The following is a 13,237-nucleotide window of genomic DNA, read 5'->3' on the forward strand; positions in this document are numbered from 1 at the left end:
CGTCTGTAGCTCAGCAGTTAATGGTGCATCTCCTGTTCTGTGTACTAGGCTGTGACTAGTTGCTGGGAGACAGACGCGAGCGTGTAAGCACGGAATCCGCCATGGTGAGTCAGGGGTATTGTCCCACGTGGGGAGAAACCGCGGGAGCCAGTGGGGGGGCTCTGGAAATGGCGTCAGGACACGGTGTCTGATGTGATTCCCTTTGATCCCCTGAGGTCTCTGCATCTCCCAGGCAGAAGCCGTACCTCTGAGTGAGATATCGCTAGGGTTTGCGCCTTCACAGAGCATGGGAGAGTGTGAGCCTTTGTGCGGAAATATCCTAGTCACCATGCCAGGCATGATAATCATGGTGATCATTTTTTCATTTCTTTCAGTAAAAACTGTGGGCAGGGAAGGCAGATTTGCCAACTTGCAGAGCCCTGGTCACTCTATTGTCTTCTAAAAGTCCTGCACTTAGCACTGAACATTCAGGTGTAGGATCCGTCTGCAGTTAATTCTGTGCAGGGCGTAAATTCTGTGTCATTAACACATTTGCATGTAGATGCCATAGTGGTTCATTTACCTGTGTCATTAAGGCCAGACACTGTGGTTCCTGGCGTCATGTGGCAAAATTGACTCTATATTTATTGTGTTCTTATTTCTAAGTATGCTTTCATGTTCTGTTGTTCTCTTCTTTCCCAGACAGTACAGTCTACCCCCTTTCCCCGCCTCCAGATAGGTTTTCTCTGTGTAGCCCTGGCTGTCCTGGAACTCACTCTGTAGACCAGGCTGGCCTCAAACAATCAAGTGCTTCCTTTAAAGGTGTGTGCCGCCACCACCACCCAGTTCAGTGCAGTCTTTATTGCAATTTCATTCAAAGTTAGAAGTCAGATGGTGTCACTGTGTTTATGTACTATTGATTCAGTCGTGTGTTGATCAATTTTTCATTCATGATGACATTTTCTCATGTTATTTTTGTTTCTCATGCAATTTAGTTTATACCATAAATTGTTAGACTTTAATTGAACTTCTGCTGTCTGTAGCTCCAATTCTGCATTGTCATAATATAATAGTGACATGATAGACACATGGTTGCTTTCTACTCAAGGTTAGTCCTGCTCCCTGCTAACGAAGCCCATCCTCCATTAGGCACAGTTCCCAGTGGGATCCCCAAGTCTCCATGGTTAAATGGGCACTGTTACACCCTTTCGTAAAAAGACTTTTTAATTAGGTTTGCATGTATGTAGTAGGAGATGGTCCCTGTGTCCTAGGCAGGTAGGCCCTATGCAGCTAGGGAACAGAGGAAAGAATTCCATGACCCCAACCAGAGACAGCTGAATCCATAGACTTGTTTCACCAACTGATTGTAACCGTTAAAGCCAGTTGTTGTCACCCAGGTCTTTCACCTTCTCCTCCGTCCCCAAACACAAGATGTTGCTTGGCCCCATTTTCAACTAATTGAGTCTGGTCAGGGCTGTGATCAGACAGATTTGTGACTCTCCATGTTTGCTGGACTGAAGTCTTTTGGTTTAATTTGTTAAAGTGTTTAAATCAGTAGTAGTGTTGCTTACTATTAATCCCAGCACTTGAGATGCAGATGCAGGCAGATCTGTGAGTGTGAGGCCTGCCTGGTCTACAGAGTGAGTTCTTAGGACAGCCAGGTCTGTTACATAGAGAAACCCTGTCTGGAAAAACAGAAAGAGTTGCCTTGGTCATAGTGCTTCACAGCAAGGGAAGAGTCAGTAAGACAGGTTATGTAGTATTTTGTTATATTATCTCTTTATTCTCCACATGTCCTGGGAAATCAAGTAAGGCTAAATGAAAGAGTAATGTGCTGTGGAATATTATCTTAACTGGACAAAGATTTGTTACCTTTGTTTATGATGCGGGATATTATCTTATGTGAAGGTGTTATATTTGTATCTGCTGCATTTGTTTAATGATGTGAGGATGTGTTACATTTGTTTATCCTGCATTTGTTTAATTATGAAGAGTTGTGTTGCTGTTTCACTTTGCCTGCCTAAGGCACCTGAGTGGTCTAATAACAAGCTGAATGGCCACTAGCTAGGCCGAAGAGAGATACACAGGGCTGGTGGGCAGAGAGAATAAACAGGAGCAGAAATCTATGCCCCAGAAGAATGAGAGGGAGGAAGAAAGGAGAGAATGAGGGAGAAAGAGAGGGACACACCCAGGGCCAGGAGCCTGGCAGCCACCAGCCAGACATGGAGAGAGCAGGAAAGATTTACAGAAAGAATGAAAGGTACATTCATTATGCCCGGGGTATAAGGTAGATAAAGAGAAACAGGTTAATTTAAGTTGAAAGAGCTAGCCAGAGATGAACCTAAGGTAGGCCGAGCATTCAAAACTAATAATAAGTCTCTATGCCATGGTTTCGGAGCTTGCTGGTGTCCCCCTAAAAATGCCTGGTACATTTGGTGTTTCAATGTGGAGCATGGAATTTCCACAAACATTCTGAGAAAGCTGAAAAAAAAAGTAAAAAGGAAACAAACAAACAAAAGGGACACAGCTCCTTTAAGAGGTTCTGCCGTACAAAGAGCATTTAAAGAGCCCTTTTCACCTGTGGACATTCAAACAGTATTGGACTATCACATAATAGAAGATATTTGAAATCAGACTAAATGCATTTTGCATCGTTGTTTGACTTGAGCCTGTCATGACCTGTGTCTAAATGTTGAGGGTTGAATGAAAAATCTTCCAGGTAGTGTGCTGACTTTGAGCATCTGTCTTTGGTGTGAGCCTTCATTGGTGACCTACAATCACAATTTTGACTTAGAGTCATAATTGGTGACTTCTCCTTATGAGGAGGAGCCTTTATAGAGGAATATAGGCTCATCACATTTCTTTGTTTTGTTGAAAGTGAGCAGCCCCCTTCCTTCTCCTGTAGGCATGGAATCACCAACAGTAGAGACTTCATTCTTAAATAATGTAAGGTAAAGTAGAAGTAATTGCTTTTCCTTGCCAATCCATATTTCTTGCCTGATGTTTTTATGCTTATATTTTTGGCAGATTGAATCAGGTTTTTGTACATGTCAGGCATTTGCTCTTGTGCAGAACTTTACATATGTCATGACTTTTGAACTTTGGCATTTGTAGCATGAATCTTAAAAGTTCTTATTAATAAAATCAAACCCGGGGCCAGTTGTTGGGGTGAAATGCTGGATGGTCAGAGAGCCAGAACAAACCACAGCTATCTCACCTTGCCAATTCCTCAGCTGGTCCTGTTTCCTCAGACTGGAAGCCTCTGAGTCCTCATCCAAAATGAATCTCAGCTGAACTGTGTTGCTCCAAAGCCTGAAAGCTTAACCAGCCAAACCGTTAACCAGCCAAAATGCTTCCAGTTTCTGGTCCTCACGCCTTATAAACCTTTCTGCTTTCTACCACCACTCCCTGAGATTAAAGGCTGCTTTCTGGGATTAAAGGCATGAGTCACCGTGCCTGGCCGTTTCCAATGTGGCCTTTAACTCACAGAGATCCAGAGGGATTTCAGTCTCTGGAATGCTAGGATTAAAGGCATGTGCTAACATTTTCTAGCCTAAGTATCTTGGTGGCTTTTCTGTTCTCTGACCCCAGATAAGTTTATTAAGGTACACAATATTTTGGGGAACACAATACCACCACAGGCATTGGTGTCATTTTTCAGAGCAAGAATGCATTCATTCATGAAATTAACAGTGATCTCCTGAATCACTGACTTGTCGATGTGTAATATTGTCCTTACCTTTGTGTACGGTTTTACACTTTCATATTGCTTTCAAATGTGTGGTCTTACCTGTTGACCCATCTGTACATACTCCTGCCCTTTTGGTGTTTGTTTTACTGTTTTAGGATCAGCATTTACTTTACTAATGTTCTTGAGAACTCATTGATCTGTCAGACAGCAACTTAATAAAAATGTGTCTTTCCTGGGAATTATTAGCCTTTAAGTTCAATAGGGGTTGCTCCAGCTTCTGATAGACAAATATAGAACTGGCATGAATGTTTAACTCTATGGAGAAATTTTGAGTGAGGCCTGAGTGCTTTTGTTTTTGTTTTTTGTTGTTGTTTTTTTGTTGTTGTTGTTGTTGGAGACAGGGTCTCACTATATACCTTTGGCTATCCTGGCAATCTCTCCATAAACCGGGCAGTCTTGGAAATCACAAATTTTACCTGTCTCTGACTTTCGAAGGTTGGGATTAGAGGTGTCTACCACTACAGCCTTATTGTGTATCCTTTCTTCAAGTTAATAATTTTGATAAAATTTGCAGATGTATACTAAATAGTGTTACTGTGTTTGCATGTCTCTCTGTATATATCCTAGGCATTTCTCCTGCTGTGCCATATTCTATTCTGTAGACACTGGAGTGGAAGGCGTCATTCTCTCTTGATATTTCCTTTTAAAATCAGTTGGTGACTGCATTTGATATTTACTGACCCATGTCATAGAATGTATCAAGCACACAGAATTATGTAAATATATTCTCAATGAAGTCTATATGTACAATGCAGTCAGTCTCACCATTTCTATTATGTACATATATGGGATACTTTAGGATGCAGTGACCTATGTGGATGTGCATGTGAACTTCACTCATGAAGAGTGGGCTTTGCTGGATCCTTCCCAGAAGAGTCTCTACAAAGATGTGATGCTGGAAACCTACTGGAACCTCACTATTTTAGGTAAGTATGTGAGCTTTCTGTCAGTTTTTAACTTAAGGGAAGAAGCCTTTCTTGGAGATTGGTGCTATCCTATAATTTCAAATGTTAAAGAAAAAAAAAATCTGGTGAATATATCAGGCATTGTTCTAAGGTTCATGAAAGATAGTAATTTCAATTATTTCTAATTTCCAGTAATATATCACATTTTCTGGTGCTGTGTTTTAGGGTACAAATGGGAAGACCACAATATTGAAGAACATTATCAAAATTCTTCAAGACATGGAAGGTAATTTTCATGTGCAAGCTGATATATATGTATGTCTGTGATAAGTACTGGATTCCTGGTTCCTGGGTTCCTCCATCACTGATGCAGTAAGTCAAATCAAACCAAATTAATAAATCCAGATTTAATAAACAGAGCATAGCAAAGCAGAGCACTCCAGGGACTCTCAGAAAGTCAGGAGACAGAACAGGAGAGCACCCATGGCAGATCTATGGGCCAGGTCTTAAATAGCCAGTAGGCATGGGCATGTTCCCAGGCATCTCTGGGGGAGGAGCCGCCAATGGTGGGCTTTCTGGAATAAGAACCCCTCAACTGGAGATTTTAAATATCCCAACTTTTTTGGGGGTATATATGGGAGCAGATTCAAGTCTGTCTATTTCCTGCTAGCATGGGACTATGTGGGAAGGGGAATTGGGAGTCAGGTGGGCCCATGCTCAGCAGGGGTATGGGTGGAGAAGCATTTGGATAGCTGCCATCCAGGAAACCTCAAGCATCTGTTCTTGAGGAGGCGGGGAGTGCAGGTTGCTAGGAGAAAAAAATAGCTTATTATCACTGTCCTTATGAACAGGGATAGCCATTGGTAGTAGGAAGACTGCCAGAAAGAATGCAACTGAGAAGTGTCCTTAATTGGGACATCTTGGAAAACAAGGCTTCAGTTGCTGGGTAGGTGCCCACTTGGGCCTGGAGAGGTGGTACCAGCAGTGAAGTCCCAGGAGCTTGGGGAGATGGCATGCCAAATCTAGGGATGATGTTTTCCAGGAGTACTGGAGCCATAGCATCTGCTGTTTTTCTGGAGGTTGGGAGAGCATCCATCCTGTAAATGTGTCAATAAGAGTTAAGAGATATGGAGCCTTTGTATGAACAGGCATGTGGGTGAAATCTACCTGTTAGTATATGTCCATTTGGCATCCTTGTTTGGTGGTTGGCATCCTCAGAGCTGTTGCAGGAGCTGGTTTATCTGGAAGGCCCCCAGAGGGTTTGGCCTTGGCCCAGGCAGGAGGAGTGAACCTACAGAATATGCTCAAAATGTTTGGGGACAAAAATAGACTCTGGAAACTGATATTATTTTCCATCAGGCCAGACTTTTTTACAAAGTAGCCGAGCCCTTTTCCCAGGAACCTTCAGGTGTCTGTAAAACTATTGGAACAGATTTACAGCTTGGTGTCATGATAAAAAGCTATGGCCTTGGGTTAAGGCATGAATATTTTTAAGTCTAAATTCACTGAAGAAAGGAGATTGTGTGAGTGAAGGAGGAGGGAGTTGAACATGGCTGCAGGGTTCTATATGCTCTCAAATTCTAACCTATCTCTAAAAGCTGAAAACAGAAAAATCCCCAGAAATTTAAGGACCCCTGAAAACTGTTTGTGATCAATGGTTTATCAGTTAGTCAAAACTGCATTTATCTAAACTAAAATTTTGAACCTCTGAAGTTATATCCAAAGCCAGTTTATCCTGTACTATAGAGTCTGTGAATGAGGCATACCTGTCTGTATTTTTAACAGGAAACTTACTAATGAACTACTAAGGTGCTTGTAGCCATGTGGTTGGCGGTGCTGTTAAACTGGCAAATCTCTTAGTACCCTAGTCATCAAACACCAGGAGATCTAATAAGGATACGTAAATGAGCAGGAGTGAGCCAGCTTTTCAGTTACCCAGGCAGTCCCAAGTCTCTCTGTGGTCACTGGGGGACAAGATGCCAGAGGTAGCACTTGTTCAGATGCCAAGCCCAGAGGATCTGACAGATTCTTTGTGGAGTAGAAATTTGGGGAGATCGACCTACCTGTCTTGGCAGAGTGGGACAATTGTTCCCCCAGTGCTCCACCTATTCATAGTCTGGACATGATCTCAGCAGCAGTTAAAGGTGTAAAGCAGATTTTCGCTGGGTGGCTGGCTTTGTTAAATTAGAGGCAAGCCTCCAGGTGGAAGTTCTTCTGTGGCCATCCATCTTCTTGGAGAAGATATAGGATGCTTCCAGGAGTTGGCATGTCTCTCATAAAAAGCTTTTATATTAAATGCCATATTCTCAGATCTCTGAGAGTGTTTGAGAATGGGAGAACAAAATCTGTTAGGTATATCTATACTAGACAAATGTTGTTTAGGTTTAACTTTGAGGACATATGTAAGTTAAGTCTGGACATACAGTTTACCCAATTAGTTACAGCTTACCAATGTTAGTAAAAGCCAGAAGATTCAGTCTGTAGTTTTCAGTGGTGATCCTAAGATATATCAGGCTAAACCAAGTTTTAACATTGCAAAAAAAATATATTTCAATATCAATTATCAAAAGCAGCTTTGTTTTAAATCCTGTTTAATAAACCTTGTTTTTAGGACAGGACAGAAATTATCAAACAGAAATATATCCTAACCCAAATTACATTGGAGACCTAATGTCTTTTTGGTGGGGCCAGTCTAAGTTGTTACCCTTAGTAAAGATGGTGGTAAAGTATTTCTTTACTCTCAATCAAACTGGTAGCTGGTGATATTCTCCAGAACAGTTTTTATCTGGAGTCACAAGCCTTGCAGATTTTAAAACATACCCATTTAGCAAGACACATTCAGGACACGTAAACTCAGGCATTCAAAACTAGTCAGGAACACACATGTGTGGCCACACCATTCAGACATTTCCACCACACATAAAAAGTAAACAGGATCATTAACAGAAACAAATTTTTTTTAATGAGGCTACTAGCAGGTCGTGATCCCAGAGAAGGCGCTGCAGAGGGAAACTGAAAAACAGAGTAGCAGCACATGCTACCCAGTTGAATAAGTCAGAGCAGCAAGTTGAGAATTTTGGAAAAAGAGATTTTTATGATGGAGGAATGTATAGCAGAGTGTATTGAAGGGGAACAGGTTTAAGGGTGGAGTGGGCAGGTAGAATTTTAGAGGAACACCCCCTGTGCTACAGAGAGGTGGTGGCAGTGGTGGAGGCAGTGATGGTGCTGGTGATGATGGACATGTTGGAGGTGATAATAGAGATGGTGCTGGTGATGGAGTTGGTTGTGGTGGTGGTGGAGGTGGTGATGGAGGTGATGGAAGTAGAGGTGGTGAAGGAGGTGGAGGTGGTGATGGAGGTGATGGAAGTAGAGGTGGTGAAGGAGGTGGTGGTTGTGATGGAGGTGGTTGTGATGTGGTGGAGGTGGTGGTTTTGGTGGTGGTGGTGGTGGTGGTTGTGGTGGTGCTGGAGGTGGAGATGGAGGTGGTGGTGGTGGTGGAGGTGGTAATGGAGGTGGTGGTGGTGGTAGATTTGGTGGTGGCGGCTAGAGGAAGAAAAGGAGGAGAGCTCAGACAGACAGAACAAACAGGCTGGAGACATTTATGCAGTAGTTCAGGGTGTGAGAGGGAACATACAGGAACAGAGAGAATGGATGTATTGCGAGGAGAATCTCAGTGTGACCAGATCATATCCAGGAAGGAGAGAGGCAGGCAGACAGACAAACAGAGCTGGGGAGGGAGAGGAATGGAACCATAAGGATCACAGTGAGGCCAAACTACACTCTGAGAACAAGATGCAGGGTAACAGCGAAGAGAGAGGAATGGGAGTAGTATTCTTGCAGCCCCAATTTGGAGGAGACACCCCAGAGTTTCTGGAGATTTAACTTGGACTTAGCAAGTACCAATTCACAAGCCATTTGTTGGGGATGTGGTTGTGAGGGTGGGTATACAAATTGCATCTGGGAGCTGTGTGTGGGGTGGACTCTGGTGAAGTCTCTCTCGCACAGGGGAATTCCAAGGACATTGACTGTTTCTCCCTGAAACAGGCTGGAGTCACCTGGCACTGCAGTGGCTCAGCAGGCAGTCTGCAGGTTGGAAGAGGTCCTGGACCTCTTAAGACATTTTGGTTTGGGAATGGGAGGCTTACTGAGCTGTTCATTCAGTGTGGCAAAGGTGGAGTGGGGAGAGAGAGTGAATGGCCTTCCACGCCACATGGTTGTGGAAGGACTATTCACCCCGGCCAGTGCACCAAAGATAATTATTGGATCTCGGGTTGCTGGGTTCCTCCTTCACTGGTGCAATAAGCCAAATCAAACTCAATTAATAAATCCAGATTTAATAAAATGGGCAGTGCAGAGCAGAGCACTCTCAGGTGGCTCTCAGGAAAGCAGGAGACAGATCACAGGAGCACCCATGGCAGATGTATGGGCTGGGTCTTAAATAGCTGGTAGGCACTGTCCCAGACATCTCTGGGGGAGGACCCACGGATGGCGGGCTTTCTGCAATGGGGCTGCCTGAGCAGGAGATTTCAAACAGTTTGAAAAAATGTTAATGTGCCCTGAACTTTTAATGAGAAGCAACTGTGTAAATAGGCACAGCTTTGTGATGGTTATTAAATTGTCACAACACCATGTACTCCAATGTCAGGTAGCTGATCACTGTTTGCAAAGCATTCCTTTAAGGACAAGACAAGGAAACAATGCCATAGTAGATGTCACAGTTTCAATCATAGCCATGTGAGAGGCATGTTGTTGAACTGTCCATCCAATTACCATCATGCCTTCCAATTATGATATCCTTGATGAGGGCATTAGTGTATGGCCAAGACCTTTTAGAAGCAAAGCTTTGGTATTAAAGCTAGTGTTGCTCATATACTTATAGTGAGTGATTTAGCATAGTTTAGTGAGAGGAGCACTGTATGAGAGACTAGGAGATTGTCTTGGTGTAGAAACATGAATCTCTATTCCACATCTGTATGACACATAAAACAATTGACTATGGGAATGCAATGTGAAGACTCTTTATTTGTTATCTTCTTTAGCAGGTGTGTCATCTGTCACTCTGGATACAATCCATGTGAACATAAGGGGTATGGAAAGAAGCATTGTACTTCTGGCACTCTATACTATGAGTATAATCCAAGTTATAAAGCCTTTGCATGTGACAGTCTTCATCGTCAAGTACATAGAATTCAAACTCCAGAGAAATGCTATGAATGTAATCAATGTAGTAAACCCTATGTACAGATGAGTGATCTTCACAGACATGAAAGAGTTTATACTGGAGAGAAACCCTATGAGTGTAATCAATGTGGTAAAGCTTTTGCACAGAAGAGTAATCTTCAAAGTCATGAAAGAATTCATACTGGAGAGAAACCCTATAAATGTAATGAATGTGGTAAAGCCTTTGCAATGAAGAGTTATCTTCTCAACCATGAAAGAATTCATACTGGAGAGAAACCTTATGAATGTAATCAATGTGGTAGAGCCTTTGCTCAGAAGAGTACTCTTCAAAGTCATGAAAGAATTCATACTGGAGTGAAACCTTATGAGTGTAATCAATGTGGTAAAGCTTTTGCAAAAAAGGGTTGTCTTCTCACCCATGAAAGAATTCATACTGGAGAGAAACCCTATGAATGTAATCAATGTGGTAAAGCCTTTGCATTGAAGAGTCATCTTCACAATCATGAAAGAATTCATACTGGAGAGAAACCCTATGAATGTAATCAATGTGGTAAAGCCTTTGTACAGAAGAGTAACCTTCTAGGTCATGAAAGAATTCATACTGGAGAGAAACCATATAAATGTTACCAATGTGGAAAAGCCTTTGCACAGAAGATTAGTCTTCAAAGTCATGAAAGAATTCATACAGGAGAGAAACCCTATGAATGTAATCAGTGTGGTAAAGCCTTTGCAACAAGGAGTTATCTTCTCAACCATGAAAGAATTCATACTAGAGAGAAACCCTATGAATGTAATCAATGTGGTAAAGCCTTTGCATTGAAGAGTCATTTTCACAATCATGAAAGAATTCATACTGGAGAGAAACCCTATGAATGTAATCAATGTGGTAAAGCCTTTGTACAGAAGAGTAGCCTTCTAGGTCATGAAAGAATTCATACTGGAGCGAAACCCTATAAATGTGACCAATGTGGTAAAGCATTTGCAAAGAAGAGTAATCTTCAAGTCATGAAAGAATTCATACTGGACAGTACCATGTGGATGTAATCAATGTGGTAATTTCAGATGTGAGCTGCCATGTGGGTGCTGCAAACTGAATTATGTTTTCTACAAGAGGTACTTGCTGGAGTCCGGTGTCATAGGCTTCAGGTCCCAAAGAAGAGATCAGGCATCAGTAGAAGAAGGAGACTGCCATGATCTGAGTGTGAAGCAGTATAGCTGCTGGTTTATTGAAAAACGACTACATATTTTATACTCTATAACTGAATGTTAGTTTAGACTCAAGCAGGTTAAAAACAGACTTAATGATTCCAGGATAAAAGCAGCCATCAACCTTATCACAGCATTTTTCCTGGTGCAAAAAGTGATAAATTCAGCAAGTATCTTCATGCCTTTCTGGATGTGAACCCATTGTTTCCTTTTATAGTTGCTTTCATCCTTGGAACTAGGTGTATCCAGTTAGTAAATCATTAAGTTCTCTATTTTGGTGTAATCAGGGGGACACAATGGGGCTTCTTGTGTGGGAGTAGACATAGTGATCACATTGTGTGGTTCCATGGTGGTGGGATTTTTTCCAAGAATTTTGTTTAAAGAGACTGCCTTGCCTATGTATATGTTCCCATCCTCCAGTGTAGCCAGCAAAATAAATTTCCCATAGTAAAAGGCATAAGGAAACTCCATAACATATAGTGAGAATTATTAAAATTGAAATAAAAATGATGCTGGAGAATTAAGATCGGCAATGAGGAAATGCTGGAACTTTGTCAAACAGCAATGATCACCATGCAGTCCATGCCAGGTGGTAAACTGCTAAACAATTTCTCATCCCTTTTTTTTCTTTTAAGATTCATTTTATTATTGTTACCTTTGTGAGTCCATATGAACAGTATACTTTAAAATCAGATGTCAGCCTGTGTGACCCAGTTCTTCCTTTCTATCATGTCTGTTCTGAGGACCACACCAGGTCCATCAGTCTTGGTTGAAAGCAGCTTTACCTGATGAGCCATGCCATGATGAACACTGAGCTGTGATTTTTTTTTTTTAATCATTGATTTTTTTTTTTTGTTTTTTTTAAACAGGCTAACGAAGTTCAGGCTGACCTTGAACTTCAGATGTTTCTGCTTCCAACTCCAGTTACTAGGATGACAGGTTTTAGTACCATGCCCTGTTTATGCAGAGGTCTTGTGTATGCTGAGCAAATATTCTGTCCAATGACCGCCATCTGTTATGAAAACATTGATGTAGTCGAGTTTTTCATATACAGGTTTACACTGGGAACCTGCCTCAAAACTGCAAACACAAACTTTTGTTAAAATAAACTGTGTGTGTGTGTTTTCAGATGGGGTCTATCTTAGTTGCCCAGACGGGCCTAGAACTCACATTGTAGCCCTTGAATCCTGCCCCTTGGCCTCGGCTTCCTAAGTACCAGGAGAACATGCCTGGACCAGAGAGTGTGCAAGCCAGAGCGCAGAGTGGCCTAACTGTGTGTCCTGGGGCTCACAGGTAGTAGCCAGAGGTGCTTGACAAGATCAGAATGTTCCTAGGGTTGGATTATATTCCTGAACCTTCCTTGAAATGGAATGCCAGCATTTCAGCATGGAAAGATGGCAAGAGGCACAGGATTCAATCCTCTTTGGGGTCGAAATGTCCTGAGTCTCATGTGGGCTAGGGCCACAAATGCAGTTTGAGGCATTGCTTATGAAGAGAGAGATAAATACTACCGAGACCATGGTTGTGGCTTAGTTTCTGCTTCAGTGGCCTCATATAGAGGGTGAGTGAGCATGCCAGGGCCAGAGCTGTGCCCAGGAGTCCCTGGACAAGGACAAGGAGAATGATGAAAAAGAGGCTTCCTTCTTGCTGAATGGTGGAGCACACTAAGCTAGATTACACAAAACTGAAAAACCTCCCAGGAGGCAAAATATTGCAGAATCCTTCCACTTCTCACATGGGAAACTGAAACAGAGAAGGAAGACAATCGTGGCTAGAGCAATTCTGGGTATTGTTTCAACTGGTTATTCTAACTATGGTAACAAGTGTGCTGTACTTACATCTGTCTGAATAACAGGCTAGGGAGGTCAAGTCACTCAACAAAGGCGAAAGACAATAAATGGACCATTCGTAGGATTTGAACCCATGTATCCCATGTGTACTCTTATAAAATTTTTAAGTCTCCAAGTATTTATTAATGTAGGGGCGACAGAATGCATGTGTGGGAATCAGAGGACAACTTACCTGAATCCATTTTCTCCTTCAACCATTTGGTTCCCAGGGATGCTTCTTCGATAGAGGAGGTTTGGCAGCAAATGTCATTACTCCCACAATCATCTCTCTAGCCCTCAGTTGTATCAGTTTGTGTGTGTTCTTTGTGTGAATGTGCATGTGTGGAGGTCACAGGTCAAAATTGTGCATTTAATAAATTGATATT

General features: G+C 42.2%; 1 protein-coding gene across 1 annotated transcript; it reads left to right on the forward strand.

Annotated features, from left to right (window-relative positions):
- Positions 1 to 12,150, forward strand: LOC131900705 (zinc finger protein OZF-like). Its single transcript, XM_059252025.1, is given in 5 exon segments — positions 1 to 104; positions 4,530 to 4,656; positions 4,861 to 4,921; positions 9,678 to 10,816; positions 10,819 to 12,150. Coding segments are annotated over 5 exon segments (1,422 nt in total). The 5' UTR covers positions 1 to 101; the 3' UTR covers positions 10,911 to 12,150.
- Positions 12,151 to 13,237: the final 1,087 nt, after the last annotated feature.

Source organism: Peromyscus eremicus, unplaced genomic scaffold (genome assembly GCF_949786415.1).
Source record: "Peromyscus eremicus unplaced genomic scaffold, PerEre_H2_v1 PerEre#2#chr22_unloc_1, whole genome shotgun sequence".
Classification (NCBI taxonomy): domain Eukaryota; kingdom Metazoa; phylum Chordata; class Mammalia; order Rodentia; family Cricetidae; genus Peromyscus; species Peromyscus eremicus.